The sequence below is a fragment of the Nelumbo nucifera genome, chromosome 2 (genome assembly GCF_055504915.1).
Source record: "Nelumbo nucifera cultivar China Antique chromosome 2, China Antique-T2T, whole genome shotgun sequence".
Lineage (NCBI taxonomy): Eukaryota > Viridiplantae > Streptophyta > Magnoliopsida > Proteales > Nelumbonaceae > Nelumbo > Nelumbo nucifera.
The window spans coordinates 88,454,687-88,470,996 of record NC_142650.1 but is presented as its reverse complement, the minus strand read 5'-3'; the positions used below and the strand labels follow the sequence as shown (position 1 = coordinate 88,470,996).

Below are 16,310 nucleotides of genomic sequence, written 5' to 3'. Positions count from 1 at the left end.
CTTATAAAAACCCAAGGACTATGGGCAGATGCAAGATTAGCCCATCAGGTATTACCCTCAATGGTCTTACACTTAACATTTCAGCCCATAATGATTAAACACTGCTCGACAAGAGAGGACCTCTCCCTTGGCTGCAAGGTACAGTGCTGCACTCTCTACTCACATGGATCCCGAGAATTAAAACCTTTTTGCAAAACAAATTTCAACGGTTGAAATCAACTGCCGACAGTTTAGGTTTCCATCAGAGAGAGTGCATCCCCGATCATTCACGTTGTTTGACAAAGGGGCTGATCCTGTCACTATGATCACCCACTCAGATGAATTCTCAGACTGTCCCAACATACCCAGGTTTTGACCCCCTCTAAGGATCTCATTGATTGACATATCAAAGACAACCCAATCCGACACCTAGTGTAGTATCATAATCGAGTCTAGGGGTCAGGTGTAACATTCCAGTTTTCCCCATCTATCTCCAAGGTCCAGGGCAATACTGGAATTCTGGTCTGGTTTAGGGTTTCAAAAAAAGTCACACTGCATGTACCTCAGGTCTCACCCTGGCACCTGAGACAAGCCACCCCAACCAACTTGGCGGCACATCAATGTCAGCCTTGGCAGGATAAATCTCCCCAGATCTATCCAACGGCTGTGAAGATTCTAAACTAACACGAGTCTCATTAAGTGTCCAGTTTAAGGGTATTACACAGAAACACACCACAATGACATGAATCAATTAAGTACTTTATTCATTTACAATAAATGTCAAAAGGTACATCAATCTGATTGGAGCTAAAGGGCATAGCTGTCTAATAGTATTACAACTGTGCCCAAAAAAGTTGATCTCTCTCCCCACTCCTTGAAGTTCAGCTTATTCAGATGATGGAATTGGAAACTTGAAAGTTGCATTGGAAATTAACATATAAAAAGCTTTCAGGATTGGAAAATTACCGATTTCTTTAAGCAATTATGTATTGAGCCAAACATCATACTTTTTTATCTGTTATTTCTGAAGAACAGAATTATGAAACTGGTTCATGTAGCAACAATCCCAAAAAAAAAGCAGACTCATGTAACATCAATGTGTAGTGCACTCACATACATGCGTGCACTTATTATGCTTTTTATCTTTGAATTTCAATTTCATGGTCATTTTCCTTATATTTTAGATACATTATTCATCGCGTCTAATATAGTGATGATGAGTTTTTGTAGCCTTATGTCGATGAACCCTTCAATTATGGCCTTCAAGCGACGGATTTAGATAGTCTTTTCAACATGACGGTGGAAGCGGACAAATCAGGACTTCAGGTGTTCTTATACCATGAATTTTATATTTAACCTTTGAAATATGAATTCATTGATCAAATAACTATTAGCTTGAATTATCTCAGGTTGCTATTCATGCCATAGGTGATAGAGCAAATGACTTGATACTGGGTTTATATGATTCTGTAGCATCTGCAAATGGGAATAGAGACCGAAGATTCAGGGTATGTTCATTTGTTAAATTTGATAAGTCTACTTATAAGAAGTTATCTGGTAGTCTGAAATTTATGCTGGTGGTTTTCGACAACTAGTTCACTTTTCTGTTTTATAACTGTAACTGGATCTGTAATTTCTGATCATCACTTTTCTGCGACAATACCTGGATAAATATGGATGACTAGAAAACCAGTATTTATGGGATAAAATACAGATAGATGAATTGGATACGGTCTAATTAATCCATGGAATCAATTTATCTTCACTTTTATATGAAAATGGAGGCATTTAAGTTGTGAAGCATATGCTTCAACCTATCTATCACTTCACTTCATTCTATTTAGAAAGATAAACCAAAAACTATAATAATAAAAATTAGGGAAATTTGATAATTCACACACAGATAATTATAGGTTTTTGAATATAAAAGACTTTCACAAAAGAAAAAAAAAGAAAATGAGGGAAAGCTATGTTTTTTGGAAATGGATATCTCATTCATATCCTTACTCTTCTCCTGACTTTTTAAAATGATGTATCATATCCCTGTTTCATGTGTCTGTTTCTATGTCTATATCCATATCTGGGCATGATAGCTTTCCAGTTTTCCCATATGAATTCCTTCTTCCTTTAAAAGGAAATTTTTAGAAATGATTTACCAGTTTAAAGCCCTAATGCTTCAAATTTAGTTTTCCGAAACAGCCCTAAATGTAATATCTAATTTGCTACTAGTTTTGGTTGGTAATGGACATTGTTTCACATATTAAAGAGTATTTTAAAGTCTTTCATTGCTAATAAGCACAATAACTTTTCAGATTGAACATGCTCAGCATTTGGCTCCTGGAGCAGCAGATCGGTTTGGTCGACAAAGTGTCATTGCTTCGGTGCAGGTTCAAGTTCTTATCTTCTGTAACACAACAATTATTTGTTCCAGTTGAAAAACAGTCCTAGAAGTATGGGACTGTGCTAGAAAACCAGAAAAACTAACAAGAGAAGATTAGAGAAAAAGAGAGAGAGAGCTGCGGCAAGGAGAATTAGAGGATGAGGAGTTCGAACTTAACCTCCCTCTAACACTCTAATACTCTTTTATTAAGTTAATCTTTTAGTAATTACAAGAGAGGTCCTTAGTTGGATAAGAAATTACAAAAAAGGAACATAGAAGAGTATGGGCCCAGAATAAGGCCCATTATAGAGAAGAACATAAAGATAATATACAGTAACAGCCTATGGGCCTTTCGGCCCATCTTCTCTACACTCCCCCTCAAGCTGAGCATGGATGTCAATCATGGCCAGCTTGCCAGTGTCATGCTGAAGCCTTGCCTTGTGAAGTCCTTTGGTGAGGAAATCGGCCAATTGTCCTTCAGAGGTAATGAATGGAAGACACACTTCACCTGAAGAGACTCTTTCTCGAATAAAGTGTCTATCAACCTCAATATGTTTAGTTCTATCATGTTGTACGGGGTTGTGGGCAATGTTGATGGTAGCCTGATTATCACAGTACAACATCATTGGTTTGTCATAATCAATCCCAAGTTCTTCCATCAATGACCTTAGCCACAACAGTTCAGAGACTCCAAGTGCCATGGCCCTGTATTCTGCTTTTGCTGAGGATCGGGCCACAACTGATTGTTTCTTGCTCCTACAAGAGACAACATTACCAGCCACCAGACTGCAATACCCTGAAGTGGATCTTCTGTCATCAATATTTCCAGCCCAGTCAGCATCAGTATAGGCTTTGAGTTTCAGATGTCCATGCTTGGTAAACAGAATCCCTTTTCCCGGAGAGCCTTTCAAATAACACAGAACTCGTTCTGCAGCTGCCATATGAGTATCTCTAGGTGCATGCATGTACTGGCTAATACAGCTAACAGCATATGCAATATTTGGCCGAGTCATGCACAGGTACAGAAGCTTCCCAAGAAGTCTCTGAAAAAACCCTTTGTCTTCCAACAATGTCCCATCTGAAGCAGACAGTTTGTGACTCATATCAATAGTAGTTGCAGCTGGTCTAGCACCCATCTTCCCAGTTTCAGAGAGCAAGTCAAGGACATACTTCCTTTGGGAGATAAGAATCCCATTCTTGGATCTAGCAACTTCTATGCCAAGGAAGTATATCAATTCCCCCAGATCCTTAATCTCAAATTCTGTACGAAGGAAAGACTTAAGAGCACGAATTCCTGAGGCATCATTACCAGTCACAACAATGTCATCAACATACGCAATGAGATAGACTGCCAGAGAATCACTTCTCTTCACAAAGAGAGTATGGTCTGATTGTGTCCGAGTGTAGCCAAATTTAACAAGTGCTGTTCTAAATTTCTCAAACCATGCTCTAGGAGACTGTTTGAGGCCATAAAGAGATTTCTTCAATTTGCATACCTTTCCTTGCATCTCATTTCCATACATTCCTGGAGGGAGAGACATATAGACTTCCTCATGTAAGTCACTATTCAGAAATGCATTCTTTACATCCAACTGATAAAGGGGCCAATCAAAGTGAGCTGCCAGAGATAAGAGAACTCTCACAGATGTCATATTCGCAACTGGAGCAAAGGTCTCCAAGTAATCAATCCCATACGTCTGTGTGTACCCTTTGGCAACCAGTCTGGCCTTATACCTCTCAATAGTTCCATCAGCCCGGTATTTAATGGTAAAGACCCACTTGCAACCAACCGGATCCTTCCCTTCAAGCAAATCCACCACTTCCCAAGTATCATTTTTGTGTAGGGCATCCATCTCAGATTGCATGGCATCTCTCCATTCTGGAATCTCAAGAGCATCTGACACAGATCTAGGAATAGGGTTAGAAGCAACTGAAGAGAGATAGGCAAAGTATGAAGGAGAAAGTAGGTCATAAGAAAGGTGTTTGTAAAAAGGCCTCTTAAGTACTGTGGATTATATTTTTTGTTCTCTTTGGGAAAATATTGTTGGAAACCAAAAATACATAGTGTTTGGAGGTCGGCTAATTGTTCCTTGAAGGCTGAATCAGGCTTCCTTCTTCTTGAAAGTGCTGCCATCGAACTTGGTTCTCACGGCTGTTAGGCTTGAACTGAGTTTGTGAGTTGCTGTGTTTGTTGTTTGATTCAACTCAATCTGAGTTCTTTAAAATCAGTATACTATTGGTAGCTTGCCGAAACCCTAATTGGAGTTGTTACATAATGGACTTCTCAAAAATTGAGAACAAGAGTACTGCTGAATATGGACATACTTCGGGAACTACAACTGATTCCTTGTTGGCTGTAACTACAGTTAAATTGGATGGAACCAATTATTTGTTTTGGTCACAATCCGTAAAAATTCATATTTGCAGCAGAGGGAAGTGGGGGTTTATCTCTGGGAGCAAGGAAGCTCGCCCAGTGGATTATCCCTCTTATGAGAAATGGGTGCAAAAGAATTACACAGTGATTGGGTGGCTTGTGAATTCAATGCAGCCACAGATTAGTCAGCATTATCTCTGGATGAATTTGGCTAAGGAAATTTGGGATAGTGTTGCAGAAATGTACTCCCAGAAACTGAATGTAGCCAGAGCCTATCAACTAAGGAGTGATGTGAAGAATCTGAGACAGGGGGAGAAATCCCTTGCAACATATTTCTCCACCTTGAAATCTTTGTGGCAAGAAATTGATCTAATAGAGGTAGTGACATGGGATACTCCCAATGATGCAGAGACCTACCGGAAATTAGTTGAAAGGAACAGGGTTTTTGAGTTCCTAACTGGGCTAAACCCTGAATATGACATCACAAAACAAAATATTCTGTCCAAGGAAAGAGTCTCACTATCACAAGCATATGCTTTAGTCAGTAGTGAAGAAAGCAAAAGACAGGTACAGGTACAAGGAGTTGGCACTAATGCATTTGCAAATATGGGGGTTAAACCCAAAGGAGTTATAGGGGCTCCCAGTGGAACTGGAAAGAAAGAGGTTGTCTGTGAGTATTGCAAAAAGCCAAAGAACACCAAGGACAAGTGCTGGAAATTACATCCCGAACTTGTTCCTGCTCGATTTCAGAAGAAAAATGATGGTAGGAAGACAGGGAGTGCAAATGCAGCCACGGGTACAAATGCTGAAATTGAGTCTGCCTATGCACAATTGGCAGCCATGAAGGCTGAGTATGAAAAGTTTGGAAAGATGATCAGCCATCTTGAAGGAGTGACCTCATCATCCAACCCTTCAGAAAATTCAGTCACCACTGTATTTTCTCACTCAGGTATAAGGGCTTTTGCTAACCATGCAACCACCTCAGGTAATCCTAAGATCCCTTGGATCATAGACTCAGGTGCTTCTGATCACATGACCAATCTTTCCACTTTGTTTGTTTCATATGATTTGCTTCCTGGCTGTGAAAAAATCACCTTAGCTGATGCCTCTCTTGCCCCTATTTCTGGCAAGGAAACTGTCAAGACTACGGACTCCTTACTCCTATCCTCCACCCTTCATGTACCTAGATTGAATACTATATTGTTATCTGTAAGTAGCTTAAACAAATCATTGAATTGTTGTGTAACCTTTTTTCCTTCTCATAGTGTTTTTTAGGATCTGGAGTCTCGGAAGGTGATTGGGAGTGGCCATGAAGCGAATGGAATATACCTGCTTGACACTCCTGGACAATGCATTGATCATCCTAAGAATGCTGCCTTTGGATCTACCTTGTCAGAGTCTGTCAGTCAAATCATGTTGAGTCATTGTCGTTTGGGTCATTTGTCTTTTTCTGCTTTAAGTCATCTATTTCCTGAACTGTTTAAGGGAGTCAGTGTGTCCAGTCTTAATTGTGAGTCTTGTCAGTTATCAAAGCATTGTAGAAACAATTACCCTTTGGGCAATAAAAGATCCTCTTCTCCTTTTAATATTGTGCACTCTGATGTGTGGGGGCCTTACCACTTATCTTCTATGGGGGGCTACAGATATTTCATTCTGTTTATTGATGACTTTTCTAGATTCACTTGGATATACCTAATGAAATCTCGTGAAGAAGTACCAAGACTTGTGAGGCAATTTCATGAATTTGTTTTAACTCGGTTTGATACCAGAATCAAGATTTTCAGATCTGACAATGCAAAAAGGTATTTTGAGAAGAGTTTATCCTTGTATCTCTCTGACATGGGAGTTGTTAATCAAAGTTCCTGTGTTAGAACCCCTGAACAGAATGGAGTTGCTGAATGAAAAAATAGGCATATTGTTGAAGTTGCAAGGAGCCTTTTATTTGCCTCACATGTACCCACAAGATTTTGGGGTGATGCTGTTCTCACTGCTACCTATCTCATAAACCGTATGCCATCCAGTGTTCTAGGGTTTAAATCCCCCTTCAGTCTTCTTCATCCAGACAAGGATCTCTTCCCTATTCCTCTCCGTGTGTTTGGCTGCACCTGTTATGTTCACATTGCAACTGTCCGGAGACATAAGTTTGAACCAAAAGCCCACAAATGCATCTTTTTTGGTTATTCCCCCACACAAAAGGGGTACTATTGTTTTGATCCAAAGACTGGCACTCGATATGTCTCCATGGATGTTACCTTTGATGAACTTTCTCATTTTTATGGGTCCTCTCAGGAAGGACATTGTCAACAGGGGGAGAGTTTGTCACAAGTGTTTGGTTTTCCTCTCCCTGTCCCAGTTGAGTCTCTTGATGGGCCCGTGTCCTCACAAAATGAATCAGGGGGGAACCAGTCACTTCGGTGGCAGCACTTTCAAGAAGAAGGAAGCCTGATTCAGCCTTCAAGAAACAATCAGTTGTGGCCCGATCCTCAGCAGAAGCAGAATACAGGGCCATGGCACTTGGAGTCTCTGAACTGTTGTGGCTAAGGTCATTGATGGAAGAACTTGGGATTGATTATGACAAGCCAATGATGTTGTACTGTGATAATCAGGCTACCATCAACATTGCCCACAACCCCATACAACATGATAGAACTAAACATATTGAGGTTGATAGACACTTTATTCGAGAAAGAGTCTCTTTAGGTGAAGTGTGTCTTCCATTCATTACCTCTGAAGGACAATTGGCCGATTTCCTCACCAAAGGACTTCACAAGGCAAGGCTTCAGCATGACACTGGCAAGCTGGGCATGATTGACATCTATGCTCAGCTTGAGGGGGAGTGTAGAGAAGATGGGTCGAATGGCCCATAGGCTGTTACTGTATATTATCTTTATGTTCTTTTCTGTAATGGGCCTTATTTTGGGCCCATACTCTTCTATGTTCCTTTTTCTCTTTTTTCAAATCAGGCTGAAAACTTGCTCTCTGATTCTGCCTGGTCACCGAACCTTTCTCCAAGTGTATAGAAACTTGGGCACCCTCCAATGACCTCCAAGAACCAGGCGAATGACTGTAAACATTCAGCCCTAGAACCTCCTCATGTAGTTGGCTGAACTAGAACCACATGAGGGACACGCCAAGCAGTGACCCGCTTTGATACCAAGTTGAAAAACAGTCCTAGAAGTCTGGGACTGTGCTAGAAAACCAGAAAAACTAACAAGAGAAGATTAGAGAAGATTAGAGAAGAAGAGAGAGAGAGAGAGCTGCGGCAAGGAGAGTTAGAGGATGAGGAGTTCGAACTTAACCTCCCTCTAACACTCTAATACTCTTTTATTAAGTTAATCTTTTAGTAATTACAAGAGAGGTCCTTAGTTGGACAAGAAATTACAAAAAAGGAACATAGTAGAGTATGGGCCCAGAATAAGGCCCATTACAGAGAAGAACATAAAGATAATATACAGTAACAGCCTATGGGCCATTTGGCCCATCTTCTCTACAGTTCCATATGTTCCTCATTTGAGCTTCTCCCCTCTCTGTTGATATCTTAATGTTTTTCCCTTTTCTTTTTTATTTTTAATCTCTTTTTGTTTGAGGGGTCATTTCTTAGTGTGTGGTAAAATCTTGGGCTTATTTTTTGGTAAATATAGGAGGAGCTACACAAGACGTTCCAAACTATTTGGGTTCTTGGGAGTGGTAGTGTGGTACACAGGATATGGACCTAACCTCAGGCATTTTTTTCAGTGGCCACTCACAGACTCAAACCCATATTCTCACATGTTTAAGCCCAAGAATTTTTTCTGAAAGAATGCTTAAAGCTAAAATCTTGGGCTTAAACATGTGAGAATATGGATTTGAGTCTGAGAGTGACCACTATGTAATGCCTAAGGTTAGGTCCATATCCTGTGTACCACTCCCAAGAACCCAAATAGTTTGGACCATCATTTGGCAATGATCCTTGTGTAAGTGTTGGTCCTGTGGGATCCAAGTATTGGTTCAGTTTTTCCCAACTGTTATGAGCTTGGTAAACCAATACTGCTCTCATGGGTCACATCTGTCATGGAGTTCCTAAAACACAGACAAAACTAAACACCACGTAACTCTGGGCATTTTAACAGAAGTCCCTTTTTTTTGTTGGGAACAAAAGACCTGTTTATGTATTTCATTTTTGTAATTTAAAGGTGTCTGGATGTATATTTCCATGATATAATTTCTCCTAGTTGGTAACTGCTCACTGATACTTTCTTTAATGTCTGCACTTCCTCCTAATCTCGATCATTTCCCTTTCGGTTCCTGGTTGTTAGCTCTTTTAGTTTTTCTTTTCCTTGAAGTTGTTATTGCCAGCATCAAGCAATGAACTTTTTTGCAAGTTTTCTACAAAGCTGGTGAACCCCAGGTCCCCAGTGTTATGAAAACTGCACCAGTGACCAACCCAGTTTTCTTTTCGGGTGATGGGTCACTGGTTTGACCATTTGGGTTGAACGGGTCAAACAATAAAAAGCAGGAGGGAAGGAGGAAAGGAGAGCCCACTGCCCACCATCATTATGTTGCTATCTCCAATAAGTCATCCCCCTCCTCTCTCTCCTACTTCTGTTGTTCGATCAAGGCACTGATCTTAGAGGGAAATGGGGTAAAATGGACCTGTCAGTTCTAACCTGTGAGTGGTTTGAATGATTCACCGGATTAACCGTTAGTGTTTATAGGTTTTTGACCAAATCAATGGGTTTTTCATGCTTACTAGCTTTGGGGTAAAATGGACCTGTCATTGTCTCCAGGTGATGGGTCAAACTGTCAGACCATCCTAGTCAACATTGGGTGCAAGCATTACCACCTGGGTCATTGGCCTATCATTCGTCATTTACCTTGTTTACTTTTGTCTTAAGACTTTATTATTTACTTTTACACCCCTTTTATGCAGTGTTTAGGAAATTGGACCAGACTGGCCAGTTGGACTAGTTGAACTATGACCCAGGCATATATCCAGTTTGGTCCTACTCTAGAAACTGGAATTGTAGAAAACCGCCCAAACTGGCTGATTGGCCGGTTTAACTGGTAAACCGATGAACTGGTCCTGGTTTGCTAAAGCCACCCATGTCTCAAATATGTGGAATTTTCAATATGCAAATGACATGATTCGAAGAACAATTAATCCACTTCATTATATGTGTGCATTTATGAATCTATAATTTATATATTGCATTAATACACATGTATTTCAAAGAAAATGTGAGTTAGAAGGTTTGAACCCTGGTCAATTACTTTAAAAATTAAAGAACTAGCCATCTATCTACCACATTCAAGTATAACATTATTTGTACAATATATTATTTACAGTACTTATGTGACTCATTGTATATATATGTATATGCCACATCATCACGGTTTGACTGTGGTTGAACCTCTAACCCGTAAACCTCTCCCCTTTCCAGTTCTATGTCCAGTTCGATTTTCATAACATTGCTTTTATGTGCTACTATATTATGTTTGGCTTACTTTGTAGCTGCATTTCACTCAAGGGTGATTTAAATCTCTTATTGACATGAATGCATGCAACTTTTGTCTCTCCAACAGCCAGATCACCTACTATATGATGTTGATTCTGGAGAAAAGAAACTTGGGAAGATCCGGGCTCAAACAGAATCATATCTGTTTCGCTCACTCTTAACTGGAAATGCACTATTAGCATTTGGTTCTGATTGGCCAGTGAGTATTTTCTTTGTTTTTTCATTTTTACTAGTTGAGTTGCATGTGCGAGAGGAGAGAAATATATATTATGAGTGAAGTGGGGAGAGAGGATGGAAGAGGACTAAAATTTGGGGATGTCATATTGGCATGGTGATATAGGCAAGTTGTTGGAAGATTTCGGTAATTATGTATTATATTATGTGCTATTTTAGGTAGTTGAGAGATTTGTGAGCTGTACAAATATTTTTAGAAATCAGTTTTGTTTTTTCCTTTATTTAGGGAGATTTGTTACCTAGTTTGTATCCTAGAGAGAGCTATAAATTTTGATGTACAGAAGCATAAAAAATCATCCCATTCTTAATATCTTTTTGTCTCTTCTTTATTGTATCAGAGCAGAAAAGACCTAGGGTTTGTTTCTGCATTTCTGTCCCTAAAACATGTCCGAAGTCACGTCCAGTTCTCAGCCTCCTCAGCCTTCTCAGCCTGAGCCCCAGATTGTCTGGAATCTGCCTGAAAATCACCCTATTCAGATCACTACAATCCGACTAAATGGTGACAACTTTCGGCGGTGGTCACAATCTGTTTGCATGTATCTTAAAGGGAGAGGGAAAATTGGCTATATCACAGGAGACACGAAGAAGCCTGATGTGAAGGGTCTAGCCTATGCTGTTTGGGATGCTGAAAATTCCATGGTGATGACGTGGTTGGTTAACTCCATGACTGAAGAGATAGGGGCAAATTATCTCTGCTATTCTACAACCAAGGAATTATGGGACAATGTCTCACAGATGTACTCTGATTTAGGGAACCAATCCCAAGTGTACGAGTTAACTCTACAACTTGGAGATATTCGCCAAGGTGAGAACTCTGTGACTAAGTATTTTAATTCTCTTAAGAGAATTTGGCAGGACTTGGACTTATTCAACGATTACGAGTGGAAGTCACCCGATGACTACAATTATTCCAAGAAGATGGTGAATGTTGGCTAGTTTCTTGCAGGTTTAAATGTTGAATTTGATGAGGTTCGTGGCGGAATTATTGGAAGAAATCCTCTGCCCCCAATTGGTGAGGTATTTGCAGAAGTACGTAGAGAAGAAAGCCGGAGACAAGTGATGCTTGGAAAGAAGGCTGCAGGTACAACCAGACCTGTGGAAGGGTCAGCCCTGATTATTTTCGAGGCCCAAGTCAGTTGAAGGTCATCCCAAAATCAACGGGTTGGAGACAAGAATAACCTGCGCTATGATTACTGTGGGAAACCTCGCCATACTCGAGAGAATTGCTACAAACTGCACGGGAGACCATCCAATGACAAGGCGAACAAACCTAGTGAACAAAATATACCTACAACAAATGAGGCTGAATCATCTCCATTCAGTAAAGAGCAAATAGATCACCTTCTTAAACTACTAAAATCCTATTCGTCACCTAATACTCCTGTCGGGTCTATGGCACAAACAGGTAGCAATTCTTTGGCACTCTCAATTCTATGAAAATCCGGTCCTTGGATCATAGATTTAGGGGCCTCCGATCATATGACAAGCTGCTCTAATTTATTTAGTTCCTATTATCCTTGTTTTGGTATTGAAAAAGTGAGAATAGCTGATGGTAGTCTTTCATCTATTGCAGGCAAAGGAAACATTAAAATTTCAGAAAAAAATACTCTGAAATCTGTTTTACATGTTCCAAAACTTGCCTGCAATCTTCTTTCTGTCAGCAGATTGTCTAAAGATACTAATTGCTCCATTCTTTTTCTTCCTTCCACTTGTGTTTTTCAGGACCAGAACTCGGGGAAGACGATTGGAATTGCTAGAGAGATAAATGGACTCTTCTACTTTGATGAAACCGCTATTGGTAATAAAAAAGTTCATGGTTTAAGTAGTACGAGTTCAATCTGTGTTTGTGATCAAGTTATATTATGGCATAGAAGATTAGGGCATCCTAGTTTTCCACATCTCAAACATTTGTTTCCTAAATTGTTTAAAGGAAATGATTGGTCAAAACTTCATTGTGAGGCTTGTCATTTGGCTAAAGATCATCGTGTTTTATTTCCAATAAAACCTTATTTTGCTTCAAAACCATTTTATTTGTTACATAGTGATGTTTGGGGCCCATCTAAGGTTAACACACTTTCTGGAAAAAATGGTTTGTGACTTTTATTGATGAATACAAGGGTATGTTGGGTTTACTTGTTGGAAAGGAAATCAGAGGTTGAACAAAGATTTAAAGAATTTTTCCTAATGATTGAAAATCAATTTCAAACCAAAATTGGTATTCTAAGATCAGATAATGGGACTGGATACTTTAACAAATACTTAGGAGCATTTCTGATTGAAAAAGGTATTATCCATCAATCAACTTGTCGTGACACACCACAACAGAATGGGATTGCTGAAAGAAAAAATAGGCACCTTCTTGAGGTAGCTAGAGCCATCATGTTTTCTATGAATGTACGTAAATATCTCTGGGGAAATGCTCTCCTAACTGCATGTTACCTGATAAATAGAATGCCATCTCAAGTTATAAAATATGAAACTCCTTTACAGAATCTGAAAAATTGTTTTCCCACATCTCGAATAACCATGGATCTTCCTTTAAAAGTGTTTGGTTGTGTTTGTTATGTGTATATACCAAATGTTTTTCGATCAAAACTGGATCCAAAAGCTAAAAAATGTGTGTTTCTTGGGTATGCATCTAATAAAAAAGGGTACAAATGCTTTAATCTAGTTACAAAGAAATTTTTTGAAAGTATGGATGTACACTTTGTTGAGGACCAACCTTTCTTTCAAAAAAATTCTCTTCAGGGGGAGAACATAAGTAAGGAAGATAATTTTTGGGAAACTTTACCTATTCTAGAAGAATTTATACCTTTGATTAATTCTGATAAGCAAGTTTCGGAAACAATTATTGAAAGAATGGAACTTAGTGATAGTACTCTTAATCTAAATTTGCCAGATACTACGTTATCAGAGACAGGGGGAGAAGTACTTCAAACGGATCACAATCCTCATCCTGAGCTTCAGTTTTATACCAGGAAGAGGTTTCACAAAAGTACTACTGTTCCAGTTGTTCCTACAGCAGAAGTCCAATCCAATTTACCGAGTGAAGGTCCTACAACTCAGAGTAATCCTTCTTCTACTCCTATTCCGTCTTTGCCTAATCTGTCCTCTTCAGATCTTAACATTCCAATTGCATTAAGAAAAGGTACCTGAGCTTGCACAAAACATCCTATTGCAAAATACTTGTCATATGAGAAATTATCACATACTCATAAAGCATTTGTGTCTAGGATTTCTAATCTGTACGTGCCAAGAACTGTTCAGGAAGCATTAGATGATCCGAAGTGGAGGTTAGCTGTGATGGAAGAGATGAATGCTCTTAGGAAAAGTAATACGTGGAGTATTATTGATCTACCCCATGACAAGAAGATAGTCGGGTGCAAATGGGTGCTTACAGTGAAGTGCAAGGCTGACGGAAGTGTGGAGAGATACAAAGCAAGACTCGTAGAAAAAGGATTTACCCAAACTCATGGTATAGACTACCAAGAGACTTTTGCTCCCGTTGCTAAAATTAACTCTATCAGAATACTTCTCTCTTTTGCAGTTAATTTGAACTGGCCACTTTGTCAGTTTGATGTCAAGAATGCCTTCTTGAATGAAGACCTAAAGGAAGAAGTATATATGGACCTACCACCAGGATTTGAAGAAAGTCTTGGAAGAGGCAAAGTTTGCAGGTTAAAAAAATCCCTATATGGGCTAAAGCAATCACCAAGAGCTTGGTTTGAACGATTTGGGGATGTAGTAAGGTGGCACGACTTCTCACAAAGTCAAGCTGATCATACTTTATATTTCAAGCACTCCACCGAAGGTAAAATAGCTATTTTGATAGTGTATGTAGACAATATTATCATGACTGGAGATGATTTATTTGAAATCAACAAGTTGAAGAATAAGCTTGAGGCTGAATTTGGCATTAAAGACCTGGGAAAACTTAAATATTTTCTCGGAATGGAGTTTGCAAGGTCCAAGGAGGGAATCTTTATCAACCAACGCAAATACATTCTTGATTTGCTCAAGGAGACAGGGATGACAAGTTGTAAAGCCGTAGAAACTCCAATGGACCCAAATATGAAGTTAATAGCAGCAACAACAAATGAGGTGGTTAATCGAGAACGTTATCAAAGATTAGTTGGAAGACTAATCTATTTGTCGCACACAAGACCTGACATAGCCTTTTCAGTAAGTGTAGTAAGTCTGTTTATGCATTCACCTGGACCTACTCACTTTGAAGCTATGTTCAGGATTTTGAGATACCTGAAAGGAACTCCGGGGAAAGGACTCTTGTTCAAAAATAGGGGTCATCTCCAAGTCGAAGCCTACACAGATGCAGATTGGGCAGGTAATATAAATGATAGAAAATCTACTTCAGGTTACTGCACTTTGGTAGGAGGGAATTTGGTCACCTGGAGGAGCAAAAAACAAAGTGTTGTAGCAAGGAGTAGTGCAGAGGCAGAATTCTGCTCTGTTGCACATGGCTTTTGTGAAGTGTTATGGATCAAAAGGCTCCTAGAAGAGTTGAAGGTTCCTACACCAACACCTATTAAAGTCTATTGTGATAACAAGGCAGCTATTTTCATAGCTCATAATCCAGTTCTACATGACAGAACAAAACATGTAGAAGTGGATAAACATTTCATCAAGGAGAAGATAGACAGTGGTGTGATATGCATGTCCTACATACCCACCACGAGCCAAGTAGCAGACATTCTCACCAAAGGGCTTCCTAGGGTGTAGTATGAGAACTTAGTTAGCAAGCTTGCCATGAGTGATATATTCATGCTAGGTTGAGGGGGAGTGTTGGAAGATTTCGGTAATTATGTATTCTATTATGTGCTATTTTAGGTAGTTGAGAGATTTGTGAGCTGTACAAATATTTTTAGAAATCAGTTTTATTTTTTCCTTTATTTGGGGAGATTTGTTACCTAGTTTGTATCCTAGAGAGAGCTATAAATTTTGATGTACAGAAGCATTAAAAATCATCCCATTCTTATTATCTTTCTGTCTCTTCTTTACAAGTATTGGCATTATATATAGTAATGATTATATTAACTCAGTGTTCTTTACTTTTCATTCAAAATAACACCTCCTGATTATCAGTATTGTACAAGTATCCTGGATGTTCCCTGTTAGTGTTAGTTGTCTTTTCCAGGTTGTGAGCATTAACCCTTTGGGTTCGATCAAGACTGCAATGAAGAGAATACCTCTTGGATGGAAAGATGCTTGGGTTCCTTCTGAGTGTGTTACAATGACTGATGCTTTGAATGCGTAAGGAATATTATATGTTTCATCTTTTGAATGCTGCTTTTATTTGATTAAAACAACTATTATTTTCTCCATTTTTCCCTTGGATAGTTTATATTCAGTACACTGCTTGACTGAAGCATGTCAAACTATTTCCATTTAAAGGAGGATAACATGGTGGGATGAATGCAATTATTATAATTCAATCTGCCTTAGAATTCTGTTAGAGTAGTGAATGTAGAAATAAGAGAAGAAGAAGAAGAAGAAGAAGAAGAAGAAGAAGAAGAAGAAGAAGAAGAAGAGAAGGAAATAAAGGAGAGAAATCTGGTTCGAACAAGAGAGAAAATCCGTCTCTCTATTTGGACAGATCTATTTATATGTTTCTATTAAATCATAAAAGTACATCTTTGCCCCTACTTAAGTGAGGGACACAAGAACTAATAGAACATTACACATCAGCAACTTAAACATAATCATAATGACTAAAATATCCCTATACAGTCGATATTAACACTTCCCCTCAAGTTGGTGAGTATATATCATTATAGTCCCAGCTTGTTACATATGTAGTCCACTCTTCCCCGACTCAACCCTTCAGTAAACA

At 39.1% G+C, this 16,310-nt stretch overlaps 1 protein-coding gene across 24 annotated transcripts in view; it reads left to right on the top strand.

Annotated features, from left to right (window-relative positions):
* LAF3 (Amidohydrolase family) overlaps positions 1 to 16,310 on the top strand; it is a 115,788-nt gene that overhangs the window by 74,146 nt on the left and 25,332 nt on the right. For 5 of the 24 annotated variants that reach the window (XM_088899178.1, XM_088899177.1, XM_088899184.1 and 2 more), the window contains 6 exons: positions 1,210 to 1,305; positions 1,389 to 1,487; positions 2,292 to 2,366; positions 10,296 to 10,427; positions 12,185 to 12,260; positions 13,362 to 13,627. In XM_088899178.1, coding sequence (XP_088755304.1) covers positions 1,210 to 1,305; positions 1,389 to 1,487; positions 2,292 to 2,366; positions 10,296 to 10,427; positions 12,185 to 12,260; positions 13,362 to 13,618 — 735 coding nt within the window. In that variant the 3' untranslated portion in view covers positions 13,619 to 13,627. The other 19 variants (XM_010271084.3, XM_088899187.1, XM_010271085.3 and 16 more) reach the window with 12 other exon arrangements.